Here is an 18,608-nt window from a genome sequence, read left to right on the forward strand (position 1 = left end):
GTGTGCGCTCAGGATGCGGTGAGTTTGCGGCGACGATGTGACGAGTCTGCGTTGATGGTGATCATGGTGATGATGATGATGATGATGATGCGATGAGGAGGACCGATGGACCGTCCCTATGGGATGTGTGAACTGGAAGCCCTCGCGCTCTTCGGGAAGTCGCGCTTGACGTGAAGATGCGGGGTCTGCAATTCGTGGCTGCGCTCGTGCTCCTCTGTCCGCCTCCCGTGAGTAAATGCCTCTCTTTTTCCCATATGAACTTCATGTGCCGCTGCGATCAGACCCGATGCGACGAGGATCTCGAGAGAAAAGTTGTCTGCACATCTCATCCTTCCATACAGACACTCCGGGGGTCTTTTTTTCCCCTCGAAGTGACCAGTTTCCACGCGCCCTTAACTTACTGTTAATAATAATAAAATAATTCCCCCGGAGCTCAGTCTGTGCAGGAAGCAGGTCCAGATGATGTGGACAAGTCAGTGTGTCCATGGGGTAATAGGACATTCACATTGACCTCTATTTTAATGACCTAAGACCGCGTACTCATAGTGAAGCTGCTTAGTTGATTATGATTACAACTGTAATTCTATGAAAATAATTTGAAAAAAAAAGTATTCGAGCAGCTGGTAGTCGAGTGTTTAGAGCTGCTGCCTGGACCGCAAGGTCATAGGTTCGAATCTCCCTCTGGGTGTAGTACTCTTGAGCAAGGTACTTACCTTAAATTTCTCTAGTAAAATTATCCAGCTGTGTAAATAATTGTAAGTGGCTTTGGAGAAAAGCAATGCTAAATAAATATAATTATAAAAATAAATGTATATTTACTATTAGTGAATGTGGTTCTTTTGACCAGCTTCAGTTTAAACCAGACTAGTCTCCTACAGTAGCAGAGTAAATGTGAGTTTTTACTCCAAATTGTGCGATCATGATTCGGAGCTTGTCCAGTTGAGCTCATCTCCATCTAGAGCTCTACTATTTGCTGGCTTTTCCTGCTCGATGCGTCTGAAGGAATTCGAGTTCAGGGGCCATGTGACGTTGAACCCGAGTCCCTGGTGACCACCATGCCCCTGGTCATCCTCTGAGCTTCTTGAGCTTTGGAAGATGCCCCAGCTCTTAGGTCCCAGTCTAACCCTTATGGTCAGTGGGGTTGGTGATGTGGGCGAAGACACCTCACCCCCGGGGTTTGTTCCCACACTGAGACAGAGGTGGAAGTCTCCTGGCCTCCTTATGCATTAACCGTTCACACAAATGGGCTTCTAGCCTGGAGCACATCTGCTCCTGCTTCCGGTGGACAACGGCATTATGGGCTTGGATGCTGTTCCTGGAAATGTCTCCAGTGTTTCTCCTCCCAACTCGTAAATAGTAGAGCTCCACAAGTCAGAAATTAAACAAAGTCGACTGCGTGCACATGCGCCTCGTTCATTTCTTTTACTTCTCACGAGAAGCACTCGGATCCCCTAAGAAGGATATATGCCCTATTACGCAACTGATAAAATTTGTTTCCACGTGTGATATATCGACACAGTTGTGATTGCTGTAATTGATATCACCAGCTCAATGACCGTGACCGTGACCCTGTATGGACTGCTGTGTGATGTTGTTACTCTAAGTTTCATCCTATGTCCTTGGTGCTACACAATCGCATAGTTCACAACAAAATAAATTCTAAATAACTAGTAACAGTATATGGGGGGGGGGCAGTGGCGCAGTGGCGCAGTGGGCTTAGCCCGGGCCTGCTCCCTGTGGGTCTGGGGCTTGAGTCCTGCTTGGGGTGCCTTGTGACGGACTGGTGTCCCGCCCTGGGCTCGCCGCAACCGGTACCAGCAAACTCAGACAATGTGTGTGTGTAGTAACAGTATTGTACTGTAAGATATAATATTAATACTCTCTGACAGCTGCTGTTGCGAGCTGGAAATTGAGCCGTTCTGTGAAAGCGCCGCGTTCATACGGCATTCTGAACAAAACCATGATTTACCTAAAGTAAAACCACTGGTGGTTTTTCACTGGTCACCTTGTAAATTTAATCTTAATGACAAATAACTAAACAAATCCACTGTTGCACATTTAAGTTGGGGCAGCAGGGGACGTAGTGGTTGGAATCACGTCCTTGGACTCATGGAACACAGGGTTGAATCCCACCTCCTGCTGTAGTACCTTGATCAAGGTACATACACTGAACTGAAACAGTAAAAATCATATATACTGTAGGTATCAGTATAAGTAGCTTAGTGTACGAACGTAACGTGGTAAATCACCCTGGAGAAAAGTGTCGGATAAATAAACCGAAACTCGGGACAGTTTGCGAGTACCTGATGGGAGCCCACATGGGGTACGTGTCTCCCGAATGCGTCTCCGCTTGTGGCCCGTTTTGTAGACAGGCAGCAGCGGAATTTCTGACATCAGCTCTTCAACGCACACCGCTGTCGCCATGGCAGCGCTCATACAGAGCCTGTTCATTCACACCGTAGTCCTTTCTCTCAGACTGAAAGGGTGCGAAAGAGCTGCTCTGCTCAGTGTCAGAGGCGGCGCTGCCATGCTGGAGTGGCTGCTCCGCCCGGGCGAAGGAAGCCCCTCTTTATGGAAGGAATGTGGCCAAATCGCCAAGTTTGACTGAAGCAAAATGCCTGTAGGCAGCAGAGTTCAGCGGCGATTCAGTACAATCGGACTGCCCTGCTGCTCCCGGGGCGGGGGGTTTGGGAGGGGGCAACAGCTGTCATACCTTTGAGGTGTTTAGTCCAACTGCGGTGTTTAAAAAAACATGGAGGTTTTAGGGTTGAGCATTCTAGCACCCAGGGAAAAGCCATAGAGTGCAGCAAATACACATTTTTTTAACACAGTTTTCAAGAGCATAAACATAAAAATCATCCACCTTGAGGTTCAGTTTCAACACCCCCTACTTGCTGTCTCCTCTAATGCCTTTGAACTCATAGGATGTAGGTTCAAATACCACCTCCTGCTGTCATACCCTTGATTAAAGTACTTACCCTAAAGTGATGCAGTAAAAATTTTCCAGTTGTTTAAATGGGTAATTCAGTGTATCTTAATACTCTGATAAAGATGTTACTTTTTTTGGAAAGTAAATTCTGAATGCAGGGATGCCGATGATGCTGGGAGAATGCTGGTGTTCAGGAGTTTCTGGGTACCAATTGGTCGTTTACTGTGTTTAATTTCCATTCAAATTTTCACAAAAGCTTAATTTTACCATATTTTTGCCTGAATGCCAAGATTTTGTTGGGTAATAATTAACAACGTATAATGTCAGCAATTTTTTTCTTCTTTGATTCAGCCCTGCTGTTAATGTGCGCAGACGTGTCCAGAGACTCCCAGTGAAGCTCTAGCAAACTTCACACCTGCAGCATCTGTGTGTTGCTGGGGGTCTCTGTGGTCCAACGTTGGTCACCAAAGACAGGCTGTTCTCGGCCCCCCGGCTGAACCCAGGGGCCTCTCCCCTGAGAGGCCCTGACTCACTCACACACAAACACGCATGCAGACACACACACACACACACACACACACACACACACACACACACACACACACACACACACACACACACACCGGCTCTCAGTAGGCCCATGTCAGACCACATGAATGAGCACTGCCAAGCAGAACAGATGGTCTCTAAGTGACAATGAACACAGGGACCGTTTGAGAATTCCAGATCAGGTGTTGGACAGCGGCTCTGCTCCATGAACCTTTTTGCCAGTCGAGCGTTATGTTAATTTCAAAAGAAGTGCAGTGATATGAAAACAATGATGTTGGGGAGGATCACAAAGCACTTTGCAGAAGTGCTGCGTAAAGTATTTGAAAATGGGGACGTCGACTAATAGCATCATTTTGTTTTTGATGGTTGTGGTCATCGTGCTTCTTTAGGGTAATTTTTACTGTACCATTCAGAGTAAGTACATTGATCAAGGGTACTACGGCAGGAGGTGGGATTCAAACCTCTGACCTCGGGGTTCAAAGGATGCAGCTTTAACCACTGCTCATTGTCCATTAAAATAGAGTCTAATGTGAAGCATGTTTGCAGTATAAATGAGAAAGTAGTTATACCTTGATCAACAGTACTACAGCAAGCAGCGGCGTTCCAACCTGGGTGGCAGTTCTAACTCCTACACCACCTGCTTTTTAAAATACTCCACAAATGGAGAGAACCGCTGTTAAACTGGTTCGGAGCTATCCAGCGAGACTTTCACGGGCTGTGACCCAATCTCTGTACATTGTCTGCTGTCTCAGGTCAGCACCCCTGGAGAGTTCTTCTAAGGGCACCTTCAGTGCCAGGGAAGGAGGCCCACAGGTGCCCAGGCGTGCGGATGCAGGCCACTGCACTACCTTCTTCTTATGTCCTTTTCAGTTCGTTTCCTGTCCCTGCCTTCGAATTATATTTGCTGCTCCTTATTTGATTCCTCTGATTGGCTTTCCCTGTGAATATCGAATATAAACAAGATTCTAAAATAAGACGAATAAAAGGAACGCGCTTCGTGCAAAGCTGGGAAACATCCGTGTAAGTAAACACGAGGTCGAGGCAAGACGTGGACTCTGACCAGTCTTCCGTCCGGCAGGCCAGTGGAAGACACCCAAAATGTACCTTCCTGCTGGAGCTGGAGATGGAGAAGCAGGAGTGCCTGAAGAAGCTCGGGGAACGGGAGCCGCCGTCCTCCAAAGGTTGGACCGCAACGCTTATTCAACATTCCCGCTACAGATGTCTCAAAAACACAATCGCAAGAGTTCCACGCAAACTAATGCGCGCTGATAATTGTGTGCTGTCACTGACATTCACTGCTGCTTGATGTGCCGCATATTTACCCGAGATGCACCTCCGTCAGTAAAGATGTGGAGAGAAACACAGATGACAGTATGATTTTAAAAAGTCCAAAATGAGGAACTGTCCCCTGTCTATGCTCAACCATGCTGCCCCCTGGTGGAAGACCCACTGGGTTGTACTGTAAACGTGGCCTAGAGAGCATCTTGTCCTTTTCTGACCCACTTCTCTAGTCCGGGCACTTTAAGCTTTACATCATATAGTGAATTTTTACAGACTGAAAATAGCTATATTGTCTGATAGCTTTTTCTGAGTGAAAAGTATGAGAAAATGGGGCAGCAGCACTTCGCATCGGCCGTGGGTTCGAATCCAGCTGTGTCTGTGTGTAGTTTTCATGTTCCGCATGTAGTTTGCATGGCTTTCCTTCAGGTGCTCTGGTTTCTTCCCACTGTCCAAAGATGTGCATGCAGGGGAACCAGTGACTCTCAATTGCCCTTAATGTGTGTGTGTGTGAGATGGACTGCATCATGACCCTGACTTTGACCTTTAATGATAACACACACACACACACACACACATTCTCAGAACCACTTGTCCCATACGGGGTCGCGGGGAACCGGAGCCTACCCGGTAACACAGGGCATAAGGCCGGAGGGGGAGGGGACACACCCAGGACGGGACGCCAGTCCGTCGCAAGGCACCCCAAGCGGGACTCGAACCCCAGACCCACCGGAGAGCAGGACTGCGGTCCAACCCACTGCGCCACCGCACCCCCTTTAATGATAATATATAGATGGAAATATGTATATATGAAACATGTATATACATGGGTATAAACACCTGATATTCACATCAAGCCATACACCTTGGAGCCATGTTGCTCCGCTACCTCATTTTGTCACGTATATATAGATTTTAAGTGGCACTACGATACACGCCTTCTGTAAATAAAGAAGCAATCTGGTGGTGTCAAATCTGTTTGTGAAGCAGGGATTATAATTAGTATCATAATTAGCGGGGGAATATATAATTTGTCAGCGCTAACAAGCGCCTGCTATGAAAAGGTGAGCGCAAAAGGGCCTTCTTGTCCCTCGTTGTGTATATGTTACGTTGGCCCTGTGTGTGTGTCTCATGCCGGCGTTGGACCAACCACACACTTCCTCTGACCTGTTTATCTCCCCGTTGCTCCGCGTTTGACCCCGTATCTCCACAGTTATCTCACGGTTAGCGTGTTAGCTGTTAGCGTGTGCGGTTACCCCTCTCGGGGCGGACGCATTGTTCACATTTGCAGTTTTTAAAAATGGAAATAAGAAGTAAATAAGTTTGTAACGTCCACCCCCCGCAAGCAGGGTGCTCAGCGGCGCGCAGATGGACGCTATCCGTCCCGGACACAGCAGCGGCGCACGTGACGGATTATGCGCAGGCGCGTGTTTGTGTTGGATTACTTACGGTGCAAAACGTGAATTTTATTTAATTATTTTTCGTTTGCTCCCATTTTGGACGGCGTGATGTAAACACGGTACATCTGCTGCGTTTCGCCGCGCTGGTATTGAACCCATTTATGTAACACTCGATTGACATTTGGAAAGAGTCCCCTGGACGTGTGACCCAGAGCCAATTATAGATGGCTGCACATCCAGGGTGTTGTTTGTTCTAGTGTCGGTGTCCAGCCGCGGAGAAAAGTGGGGGTCGAAAAGACGGGGAAGGATGCTGGGCCCAATTTGCAAGCGTTCGAAGGAAATCTTATCACGCGCGTAGTGGACGAGATGCTCAGATATGCAGCGGACAATAAGCTCAGAGGAGCGGTGAGACACACCTGCGCTCAGAGGGCAGCTCTACAGGTGGACACGTTCTCGCTGCCTTGCGGTCTCATTGGTTTGTTTCAACAGGATGCCGGGGGATCTGGGACAACATCTCTTGCTGGGACCACGCTGAGGTGGGGGACACCGTCACCATCGCCTGTCCGCAAGTGCTCCGAAGCCTCTTTGGAAGAAACGGTACCGCTCTCTCCTTTACATGTGCATGATGCAATGTATGATATTTGACCATTGCGCTGGAAAGGTCCCTCACTCTGAATTCAGTGACATGTACAGACATACACCTTGGTGTGGATTGTGTGTGTTTGCGGTGTTTTTGCCCTTTATTCCGTGGATCGTCTCTGGGAAGAAGGCAGCAGGGTCACTTTGCAACCGGCGCCCCCTGTAGCACAGTGGAGCGGTCAGGGCTGTTTGCAGTCGCTGTGTCCGCTGACCCGTGATCTCCAGCCAAGTGTGTACGCACAAGTCCGCAGCAACGGGGAGGAGTTCAATGGCACACCCTTCGAAACTATGTTCTTTTTTTCTTACTGCTCCATCGTTTCCAATTTTACACCGTTTTACTTACCAAAACTTCAACAGCTGCTGATGTTCAATGACCACTCGGCCAGTGGCGCTGGGGTGACCAGTGCCTATCCTGGAAGCATAGAGTGTGAGTTCATCATCAAAGGGCAATTATACACACACAGTTTAAATTTACCAATCCACCTGAAACTTGTCTTTGGGCTGTGGGTGGAAACCTGAGCACCTCGAGTAAAGCCATGTGAGCCCTGACAAAACATACAAGCTCCAGCGAGGCAAATTTGAACTGGCACAGCAAGCGGCCATCCGGGAAAGATGTCCAGGAAGTGTTTTCAGCTGGGTTTGACCCCGATCCCACACCTCAGTCCCCCCGTTATGTAAATAAAGCAGTTTGCAGTCATTCCTTATGATCCATATTTGTTCTCTGTAATAATTTACTTCCCCACTTAGAATAATCTTAACAAACGGCAAAACTGTCAAAACTGTGCACTTATATATAGTAGAAATGAGACGCAGCACCTTCCGCTTGAGTCTCAGCTCTTTGTGTGGATCTGTGTTTATTCACCAGCGGCACACACGCACGCACGCACGCACACACACACTGGTCTATTTCATTGTGGGGGACAGAGCAGCGACCTGGAGCCAGGCGATGGACCGGGCCGCATGGGGGGGCAGTGTCTGATCTGCACATGCTGTGCCAAGAACTGGAGTTTGAGCCGGGCCACAGTGCATTGTGGGTAGGAAAGACTGACTGCAGTCATATGGGAGCACTGACACTGCACATAGGGGAGACGTCCAAATGTGAGATTTAATATCATACTGTCAAACAGAGACGTGTATTAATATGTGGTTTAGAATGAATAGCATGTTGGCTGCCGACTGCTGAGTGACCATAAATTAATGTCAAGTGAGAAGCCCCGCCCACCTACCAGGAGGGCCAGGTCCGGCAGAGTGAAACCCACTGGTATTTCCACTCTCCACCAACACTTTACATTATTACTTATTCACCTGACCCTTTTCTCCAAGGTGACTTACACTGCGAGGTCTGTACACTAAGCTGCTTATTTACCAGTTTGTACTGCAGGGTCATTTTTACTTCGTCAGTTCCGTGTCAGCATTTTGGTTGAAGGTCCTACAGCAGGACGGGGGGTCCAGCTCTGTTTTCGACCATGTTCGGTAAACGAGAATACGGCGACGCACTGCCCGTGTCTCTGAGTGCATTAGTGCTCATTTTATTAGCGATCTGTAGTTATTAGTTTTATTACTATTACACATTTTACTGTTACACAAGTCGTTGGGGGTGTGTTTGACATTCAAGAGTGGGGAAGTTTGTCTGGTTTCCTCAGGAAACATCAGCAAGAACTGCACGGCGGACGGCTGGTCTAAGGTTTTTCCCAACATCACCAGTGTCTGCGGCTCAGAGGACAAGCAGGAGAAGGTGCGTGTGAGCCAACGGTGAGGGGTGGGGGTGGGGGTGAGGGGGGCTCGTATGTAATAAACAAGGAAATTAAAAAAATGATTGTGACACGTCAACGAAAGAAATGAACTTAACTCATCATCATTATCATCATCTTTATCATCACCATCAACAGAGTCTTACTGCTGATGTGAATGTAAGTTTGTAATTTCGGAAGCCCCAGTGCGGAGCCCTGCTGCCCTTTTCTTTTGACAGACACACACACACGCACACACTCACATTTGATGATCCGTGTAGTCCAATCACGGGAGGCGCTCACGTCCGCCCCACTTACCACGGTGAACAGTCAAAATCTTGGCTCCTGTGACAATGAGCAGCGCTGTAGGGGCTGGAACTCTTTACTGGGGGGGCGACACGGTGTTCTGTAAACTCCCTTGATGATGCTGTAACTTTCGTGCCACCCCTCTGTGGTTTCCCGGCAACCGAAGGAAAACATCTCAGATGGCTGTGTTTGGGTTATCGGCTAACGATCGGCTAACGACACCCTGTTTACCTCAGGGCTTTAAAGGCGGACGAAACCCAGGCGTCGGCACGGAAGCTGTGGCCTTTTGGAAAGATCTTAGCTTAGAAGAGGGGGGTGTCCAGTCTTCCCAGCATGCTTTGCCTTTATGCCCAGTATAGATGGCCACGTTCCCACAAGGGATCACAGAAGCAATCGCTGATATGGTTTTATTAGTCATTCCATAATCAGCGACTGGATTGCCATATAATTCTTTTTTAATTCTGCTGTTTCATTCAGAATTTAACAACTAAAAAACAATTTATTGTTATACTTACAAAGTTTAACGAGAAATGAGCTGTCAAACTACGACCATGTTTGGCTAAGCAGCGGTTTCCTGAGTGACTGTATTAAGTGATGAGTTCAGCAGGAGGTAAAATGAAGTGTTTGACCCCAGGGCACAAAGAGCGCAACCTCCCGATTGAACTGAGCCACAGGCCTGGACCCCTAAGGCAGCCGTGTCCACGGGGTCGAGATCAATACAGCCCCAGCGGACAGCTGGCCTCCCGTGGTTGCAGCACCGCCGGGCTGTGCGCATGTGACCACGTCAGCGCTCTTGGTGAGCGCAGGAAGGACCCCCCCCTCCCCGAGAATGGCTGGTGGTCAAAACTAAATTAGTCACGACGAGTGGTGCGGAAATCAACACACACATACACACACACTTTCACAGAGATGCAAAGCACCTTCAAAAAAATAGAGCCCCAGCTGTGACCTTTCGGATGCACAAAATTATTCTGTTACACAGTCAGCACCAGTCCTTTAAACATTTTATTTCCGGTAGCAATCTTTTTTGTCGACACGCCGATCTGCTGCCTTCTATGTTACATGTGACCATGAGCCTGCTCATTAAAATAAATACCAGTTTCTTCACTGTAACAGAAAGACTGTTTAGGACCAGAGATTCTTAACCGCTTCTAGGCCACGGAGCCCTTCAAGAATAAGATGGAAACCTAGGATCCCTTTGAGAAGAATTTCCATGAATAAATTTGGAGAAAATATTGCACTGAAGCTTTATTACCTTCACACACAATTATGTCCTACTGTATTTTTACATTTATTTATTTAGCGGACGCTTTTCTCCAAGGCGGCTTCCAATGAACTCTATGTAGTGTTACTAGCCCACACATTCACTGCAATGACTTACACTGCTAGATACACTACTTACACTGGGTCGCTCATCCATACATCAGTGGAACACACTCTCTCTGTCACTCACACACTGTGGGTGAGTCTGAAGAGCATGTCTTTGGAGTGTGGGAGGAAACCAGAGCACCCAGAGGAAATCCACACAGACACGGGGAGAACATGCAAACTCCACACAGACTGAGCAGGGATCAGACGCACGTTCTCTCGCACCACCAGGCGCTGTGAGGCAGCAGCGCTACTCGCTGTAGCACCGTGCCACCATTTAACATTTATGTCATCAGATGGGTATTTTGGAAGCAAGCCAACACTGCATGGACTCCCTGATGCCAATCCATGGATCTCCAAAGGTGCCCGGGCCAAGAAGCAATCATTATGTGGGGGACCAGGATCAGAAAGTCTGTGTGCAGACCGAACATTTGTAACTGATGGGAATAAAAACACAACCTGTTGGAGAAAAGGGGTGAAGACAAAAATGGGTGGAAACAGCGGGACCCCAGGAGGGACACCTGTCACACTGTGCCAGTCATTGCTTTAGTTACGAGTGCAAACGGTTTGACGGAGTATCTGGGTGACCTCTCCCTTAAAGGGACACCTCTGCACCTCTCTCAGAGGTGACTTGGATCGGGGGAAGTTGGCATCATCCAAGTCATCGCACATCCTCCATCCTCGCATCATTTAACGTGTGAATCATCTGTGGAGGAGAGATGCGTCCAAGTTGCCATACAAACATTTTTACATCTGTCCTGCGTCTCCATCTTCTGAGGAGGCCTCTTTGGAAATATGATCTCAAAGGGTCGTTCGTAGCAACGGAGAGCTGAGCTCATTTGCATAATAAAGGTCTATTTTCAGCACATAGGCTTGTCATTCAACATATCCACATCATGCAAGGGGAGGTTTATTAAAAAAAAAGCTGATATTTACTTCATCTCTTCTCTCACAGCTCATCTTCTACTTGGTGGTGAAGACCCTCTACACACTTGGGCACAGCCTGTCCCTGGTTGCACTCACGACAGGAAGTGCCATTCTTTGCATGTTCAGGTGAGTCTGAGTTTCAGGTGAGAAATTACATTTCTGTACCTGTCCTTACACACACACACACACACACACACACACACACACACACACACACTTTCTGACCCGCTTGTCCCATGCGGGGTCGCGGGGAACCGGAGCCTAACCCGGAAACTCAGGACGTAAAGCTGGAGGGGGAGGGGACACACCCAGGACGGGACCCCAGTCCGTCGCAAGGCACCCCAAGCGAGACTCGAACCCCAGACCCGCCGGAGAGCAGGTACCTGTCCTTAGACTCACACAAAAAAGCAAAGCAAGTGACTCTTTCGCACATTCGTACAGAAGGCTTTCTTACCCTTCTCAATCCACACCCCCAAAGATTTCTTTGTGAAATGTTCTCGTTTGATTCTTTAACTGTATCGCCCCCTGTTGACCAGTGCTTGACATGTCATTGTGACCCACAGGAAGCTCCACTGCACCCGGAACTACATCCACCTGAACCTGTTCTTCTCCTTCATACTGAGGGCTGTGGCCGTGCTGGTGAAAGACGGGGTTCTCTTTTCCCACAATTCCCAGTGCTCGGAGCAGCCCTCCCTGGTGAGCCACAGCAGAACCATAGCCTCGGTGTTGAGACCTGATGTTTTTATATCAGTTAGCCCACACGTTGCTCACCTTTTCTGGGTCACAGACCAGTTGAGGACTGTGATGAAAACTAACCTTCCCTTCCATAAAATGTCCATAAGGAAACTGTGAGAAAATGTTGCCCTGGATTATTGCACTCAGAATTGATCATTTTCACACTGAAGTGTCTCACAAACAGTAATACCATGGTAATAGTTTAATCTGCGCTTCACAGAGAGCTTCCTGCCCATCCACAGACCCTTAAGGGTTCCATGGACCCCAGGTGAAGAATCCCTGAACTGTTTTTAATGCTCTTTCCGGAACCTTCTTTTAGCTGGGCTGCAGGGCGAGTATCGTCCTCTTCCACTACTTCATCATGGCCAACTTTTTCTGGCTCCTCGTGGAAGGGCTCTACCTCCACACGCTCCTGGCAGCTATCTTCTCAGAGAACAAGCACTTCGTGGTCTACCTGCTCATCGGCTGGGGTCAGCTGCTCCTCCACCACTTGCCCCACGCACACACGTGCACACAGAAAAAAAACGCTGATTTCATGTTCTACAGAGCTACACAGGTCTTCCAAACTGTTCTTCGATTATTTTTTTTTCTGGTTCACACAAATACATAAAGTGCTGCTTGAAAGTATGTGAAGCCCAAGTTGCGTTGTTCAGGTAAGTAGTATCAGTTGTGTAAATCATTATAATTTATTCATTTTATAAGTTTAAGATGTAGATTTTCCTAGATTTTATATTTTATACAATAATAATGACCATCCCTATGGGATTCACATACTTTCAAGCAGCACTGCCTCTGTGAGATTTAAGAAAAAATACAATTTTGACATAAAATACTTGATGAGTAATGTTATAACAATATAATGTTTGTAAAATGTAAAAAAAAAAAATATTTGACTAATATGGAATTCCTTTAATGCAGGATTCCCCACAGTGTTTGTGTTTGCATGGATTCTAACGAGAATTTACCTGGAGAATACAGGGTAAAAACTGACTATTCTCAATAATACTGTTATTACGTTTTTGCCGCTGAAATTACCATTTAAAGTGTGAATTTTGACAATAGGCATAGCTAAATCATAACTGTTTGTTGAACTGTGTATATTAATGTAACAAAGTTGTTAATTAGCAAAGGATGCTTAAACGCCTATGATGATGAAATAGTGGCTGCACATAATTTGAAGTGGAGCCCCTCTAAAGGGTCTGCTTTATTTCCTCATGTTCGAATGTTCAGATGTTGGGAGGTCAGTGAGCACACCATCCCATTCTGGGTGATCAATGGGCCAATCGTGGTTTCCATCATGGTGAGTGAGTCTGTGATTGACCTGCAGCATGAAAAACAGGAGAGTCACTCTGCCTTCACCATTTAGACATGTAGCCTCTCTGGAACCATAATTTTTTGAGGCTATTGTACTGAGCATGATATTTAAAGTGTAAAACATGGACATTACTAATTAAGGTAATAGCAATTCACTGTTAGCTTGAACTATTTCTGTGACACTGACTCAGACGCATCTTGATTTTTTTCACTATGTGAAAAATGAAAAAACCTGACCTTACCGAGAAGCACATCCCGGTGGCGTAGCGGTTAGAGCATTCACCTTCTAACATAAAGGTCTTGGTTGAAGTCCTGCCTCGTGCTACCCTGAGCTGATTGCAAAAAAAAAATACCCCACTGTATAAATAGGTAAATCAGTGTATCATTGTGTGTTGCAATGAGGAAAAGTGTCAAATAAATGAAGATAATAACTGTATACAGGAAAATGTAGGTGATTTCCGTACACATGATGAACATCCTTCTGTTTGCTTTCCTGTGGTCTCCAGGTGAACTTTGTCATCTTCATCAGCATCATCCGCATCCTGGTGCAGAAACTGCGCTGCCCCAACCTGGGAGGGAACAACCCGTCCCAGTACAAGTGAGCTCTGTGCCCGCCTGGCTCCTTCGCATTTTCCCAAAGGTCCCCATGGGTAAAAGCATGGTTTTTAGGGTTAGACACCCAATTCCTCCCATCTGCTGTAGGTGACACACCAGTCTGTGTTATCAGGATTTGCAACAACCATCCAGTCTGTTTTGAAATATGGATTTGGGATGGGTGGCAGTGGTGTGGAATTAAGAAAGTGAGCAAAGGACTTTCCTTATACTTTTTCGTGCATAAATGACGGTTTACATTAGTAGGTCAAAAAGCAGGGATATTTTGCAGTTTGAAAGGGCTCAGCTGTGGGGCACTTTGCTTCAAGACACTCTTAGAGTGTTAAACTGAGTGACGGTTAGAGGAGGCCCCTCCCTTTCTGCAGGAGCATCGCATCCGTGGCACCGCAGGTAATGAGCGGAGTAACGGGTCCGGCTCCCGCTGCGTAATCCGCTTCGGTCCAAATGAATCACTGGGAGACACGCAGTCCCGGGGGGGGGCACAAATCCATAGCAGCGTGTTTGATCGGGATTATTTGTAACACACTGACAGCTGGATTCTCGGGAGAACTGTCTGGAAAGCACATTCAGAGGGAAGCAAAATTGTAAACGCTGCACTTTGCTCTCTTTTTATGACTAAATACAAAAATCTCAAATTTATTCCTTTAATTTGTTTGTAGCAGCAACATTACTGAGTGCTTGAAATGAGAGGAGTAAACAGCCTGATTTGGAGTCACGTTACACTTGTGGTTATTATTCTTATTCTTATTATTCTTATTATTATTATTATTATTATTATTATTTTACTCAGATAATTTACAGTCAGGTTTGTGCACTATGATACAGTGCTCTTATGCATCAACGTAATTTTTACTGCATTAATTCAGGGTATGTAGCAGGAACTACAGCAGGGACAGGGATTTACACCAAGGTCTTTCAGCTGGATGGCAGCAGATTTAACTGCTACCCCACTTATCGCTTCTGTACAAAAACAAGGATTTACCCATTTATACAGCAGGGTAATTTTCACTGTATCAGTTCAGGTGTAAGTCCCTTTTGACCCCTACATCTTCACATTGTGCAGAGGCACCCCTAACTACCACGTCCCCTAGTGCTGATTTGGAGTGAAAGCTCACTTTGGCTGCTGATGGGGTAATGTGAACAGGTCCTCCTTACACACCACCAGTGCACATGTTCTCGATCATAATTAAGGCTTTTGTGTGTGTGTGTGTGTGTGTGTGTGTGTGTGTGTGTGGGATTGCAGGAGACTGGCCAAGTCCACGCTGCTGCTCATCCCTCTGTTCGGCGTGAACTACGTGGTGTTCGTGTCACTCGCCAAGTCCATGTCCGACTACAAAATATTCTTTGATCTTGCGATCGGATCCTTTCAGGTAAAGTACACAGGTGCAGGCCCGTGGCCCGCACATTTACTGTACTACGGCACTGTGTTTTTAGAACACACACTGATTTCGCTGTGCGTGTGTTTTTATGGCAGGGCTTTGTTGTCGCAATACTTTACTGTTTCCTCAACAGCGAGGTAAGATTTACACTTTTCTTTAAACCAGCTGACATTCTTTAAAGTGCACGCATCTGCTGTAAAATCTCATTAAATTGAGTGTTATTTCAGTGAACGAATAATTCGTTATTTTTCGACACAGCTTCTCGAGGTTGTTTTACATTTCGTGTTTGAAATGATCGCCGGACCCTCGGATCCCTCGCTAACGGCGCGCGAGCCGAATGCTAACGCTCCTCCGTGTCTCGAGCAGGTACAGGGTGAGATTAAGAGGAAGTGGGGCAGCGCGAGCGCCAACTGCCGGGCGGGACGAGACTACGGCTTCCGCGGCTCATGCGTGTCCCAAAGTGGCCCCGAGAGCGGACAGGGCTTCGAGCGCCATTCGCGGGCTCAGTCCTTCCTGCAGACTGAGACCTCGGTGCTCTGACCGTTTGACCGGAGCTTTACGGGAGCGTTCGAAATGCAGAGCTCTGCACATTTACCGGTGCTTTGTGCACGAGGACAATGTGCATATGTTTGGTCCCAAAGTAATCCGTGTATTGTTTAATATTTTGACCGTGTTTATTTATCTGCAGCTCTGATTACATGATTGAACTGTGTAAACCAGCATGGCATGATTCCACTTCTGTTCCACTATAAATATTGCCATTGTGGTACCTGTCAGTTATTCTGCTACCTGTTCCTCATTCCTGGTACCTATTCCTCACCCTGATGCCTGTCAGTTACCCCGGAACCTGTTACGTACCCTGGTCCCCATTCCTCACCCTGGTACCTGTCAGTTACCGTGGAACTTGCTCCTTAGGGTGGTACATGTCATGTACCCTGGTATCTGCCAGTTATCCATGTCCGAATTTCTCTCCCCCGACATGTAGAGACTGATCACAGACTCTCTGCGGTGACAAAATGGGCCGTACTTCTCAGAGGCCTTTTTTTTAACGCTTCGGCTTCGACACACAAAGAATTTCCGTCCGCCTCTTTAGATGGTGTAAAAAGCTGTAAATGTGTTTTTAAAAAAGACAGAATGAATGTCACCTTTTAAATGACTGACGCAAGATCAGCCTCCTCTAAGTATCGTAGCTTGCGAATGTCATTCATTTCGACATGCAGCACATTGTCTTCTTTTTCGTAAGTGCCGGACAGTTCCTTGTATTTACCGTCTTTATGTACGACAGGCTTCTGTCTGGAGTGACAAGCAGGGGATGTGATTTTTTTATCAGTCGTAATGATCACAAGCTCTTATTAGATGTCATTTTTTTCCCCTGTAAAGGGAAGTACAGTCCAAATATTACAGAAAGAACTTACATTCCGTGACGCTTCCATTCAGTGACTGCCTGTGTGGTTATCTTGAGTGAACTGAAATGTGAAAAAGTCATCAGTGCCTATATGTTGCAATGATTCTTCACTTTGGGCTTCTGTTGTATTAATGTTTTTTCTTCCTGATAAGCAAAGTGATGAGCTGTAAAAGTTGAAGGCAGTTTCAGTTCCAGTAAGTCCGAGTGCCGTGGCGTTATTTCTCAAAATGCATTTTTGTTCTTTCTATTCGCGCTTCCATGTGAAATGTTAATCCGCTTCAGTATAAATGCCCTGTCCCTCTGAATTGTGAAAATTATATGATTGCAGCATTTGGCTTGGTTTGGCATTTTTCTAAGCCTGCTTCTTGTACACATGACTTTTGATTTTGCTCGGTATTAATATTTAAGCTGTTTATTACGTTCATTTGTATGTCATGATGATGTTTTGTAAGACTTGCTTTTGGTACTTTTATTTCTGTTTTATACAATAGTGGGCAGGGCGTAGAAAAGTGCATCGATAAATACTGCTGTATATTAAGGAGTCATTACAAATAAATAGTCTGGCAGGCTGTCTGATTCGTTTGTTCATTCATTCTTTACTGTTCGTCTGAATTAAAATGTTACTTAACAAATGGCTGATGCTGTCATGTAAGCGCCACAGCCTCTTACTGCGTTCATGGTGCCATGAATGAGGGCGGAAAAATGAAAAACGCATCAAAACTCAAAAACGTCCTTGATTATGTGGATTTTAAGTTTGCCCGCTAAAGCCAAACGAAAAAATTCGACTCATACAAAGCAGCGTCCAGCACTCTGCAGTGTTTTCTTTGCGCTCCGCTTCATGCAGACGCTGAATGTATCACTGTTGCTCACGAGGGGATGACTGCATGATATGAAATCATCTTTATTTGATATGACAGAGCTGCCAGAGGCCAGGAATCCAAGTCATTAATTGGAGCAGAATGCAAAATGCAAAGCAAAGAAAAACAAGACACACATATTAATTTTTGTGTGTTCCCAGCCATTTATGTGCATATGTGATGAGCACAGTGTGATCACACTGCTGCCACCACAATCCTCAACATCGATACACTCTTTTTCGTTTATTCGCATAACACTATCAAAAGAACAAAGGTCTGTTCTACTTGAGGAAACGTAAAAGCTGTGTTTTAGCCAACTTTTGCCCTCGCTGTGAGGCAATGTACTTGTGCTCTTTCGGGGACCTTGCTAGGAGGACGGCTTGTGGGCAGTCTCGCTAAGGGCAAGGCTAGGGCATGAATACGTAGTGACGCACAACCACGCATACCCACAAATGCACACACAGAATCAGGAGAGAAGTGGCTCTGAAAAAAATAGGTTTGAGACCCCTTTTTAGATGTAGGGAGGGATTCAGTATGTCTGAGAGACAGAAGGAGCTCATTTCACTACATGGGTGACAAAACTGAGAACTGATGGACTGTTGATTCTGGGCTACTTGTGAGTAGGACCACTAGTGTCTAGAGATGGAGGAGCACAGCACTCTTTCTGGGGTGTAGGGAGTGATCAAGTCTTGCATTTATCCTTTAACCGCCTTGTGAAGCGGAACCAGAGTGTTAAATTTGATACAGGGAGCTATAGAAAATGAATGGGGAAGGATAAGGAGGGGAGACACATGGGGATGCTTCGGCAAGTTGAACACGACTCGGCTGACACGGCAGCATCCTGGATCTACAGTTCTACATAAATGTTGCTAGGACTTGCCCTCCTTAGTTACGCCAATGTTACATAGGACTTCTAATCCAGTCTGGTATTTCTGCGGGGTTTGTCATGGATTTTAGCTGCGTCCCCATGACAGTTCATCTCCAATACAAACGCGGGGGGACTGAGTCGGACGCCGCTTTTCCCCTTCAGGTGGTCCGCTAGCAAAACACACAAGATGTTTCTCCTCTGCAAAGGACACTTTGGCCCCGTTCGCCTTCAAACACACAGCTGGTCAGTGAAAACGGAGCCATGGAGGAAGTCTGGCTCAGGTGCCACATTCATTTGCTTGAAACGGTGATA

General features: G+C 46.5%; 1 protein-coding gene across 1 annotated transcript; it reads left to right on the forward strand.

The window, feature by feature from the left end:
* On the forward strand, positions 1 to 16,858 carry vipr2 (vasoactive intestinal peptide receptor 2). The gene is made up of 13 exons (XM_018757646.2): positions 1 to 227; positions 4,557 to 4,659; positions 6,646 to 6,753; positions 8,439 to 8,530; positions 11,155 to 11,252; positions 11,690 to 11,822; positions 12,181 to 12,331; positions 12,780 to 12,840; positions 13,092 to 13,161; positions 13,682 to 13,773; positions 15,031 to 15,157; positions 15,262 to 15,303; positions 15,533 to 16,858. Exons 1-13 carry the CDS (start codon positions 177 to 179, stop codon positions 15,704 to 15,706), a joined length of 1,302 nt encoding a protein of 433 aa, XP_018613162.1. The 5' UTR covers positions 1 to 176; the 3' UTR covers positions 15,707 to 16,858.
* Positions 16,859 to 18,608: the final 1,750 nt, after the last annotated feature.

This window comes from Scleropages formosus, chromosome 7, assembly GCF_900964775.1.
Source record: "Scleropages formosus chromosome 7, fSclFor1.1, whole genome shotgun sequence".
In the NCBI taxonomy this organism is placed as follows: Eukaryota; Metazoa; Chordata; class Actinopteri; order Osteoglossiformes; family Osteoglossidae; genus Scleropages; species Scleropages formosus.

Excerpts from the sequence above, each read along its gene's own strand:
- vipr2 (XM_018757646.2), top strand. The coding sequence starts at position 177 with ATGCGGGGTCTGCAATTCGTGGCTGCGCTCGTGCTCCTCTGTCCGCCT. Across the intron at positions 6,754-8,438 it reads AAGCCTCTTTGGAAGAAACG|GAAACATCAGCAAGAACTGC; the intron begins GTACCGCTCTCT and ends TGGTTTCCTCAG. Across the intron at positions 12,332-12,779 it reads CTACCTGCTCATCGGCTGGG|GATTCCCCACAGTGTTTGTG; the intron begins GTCAGCTGCTCC and ends CCTTTAATGCAG.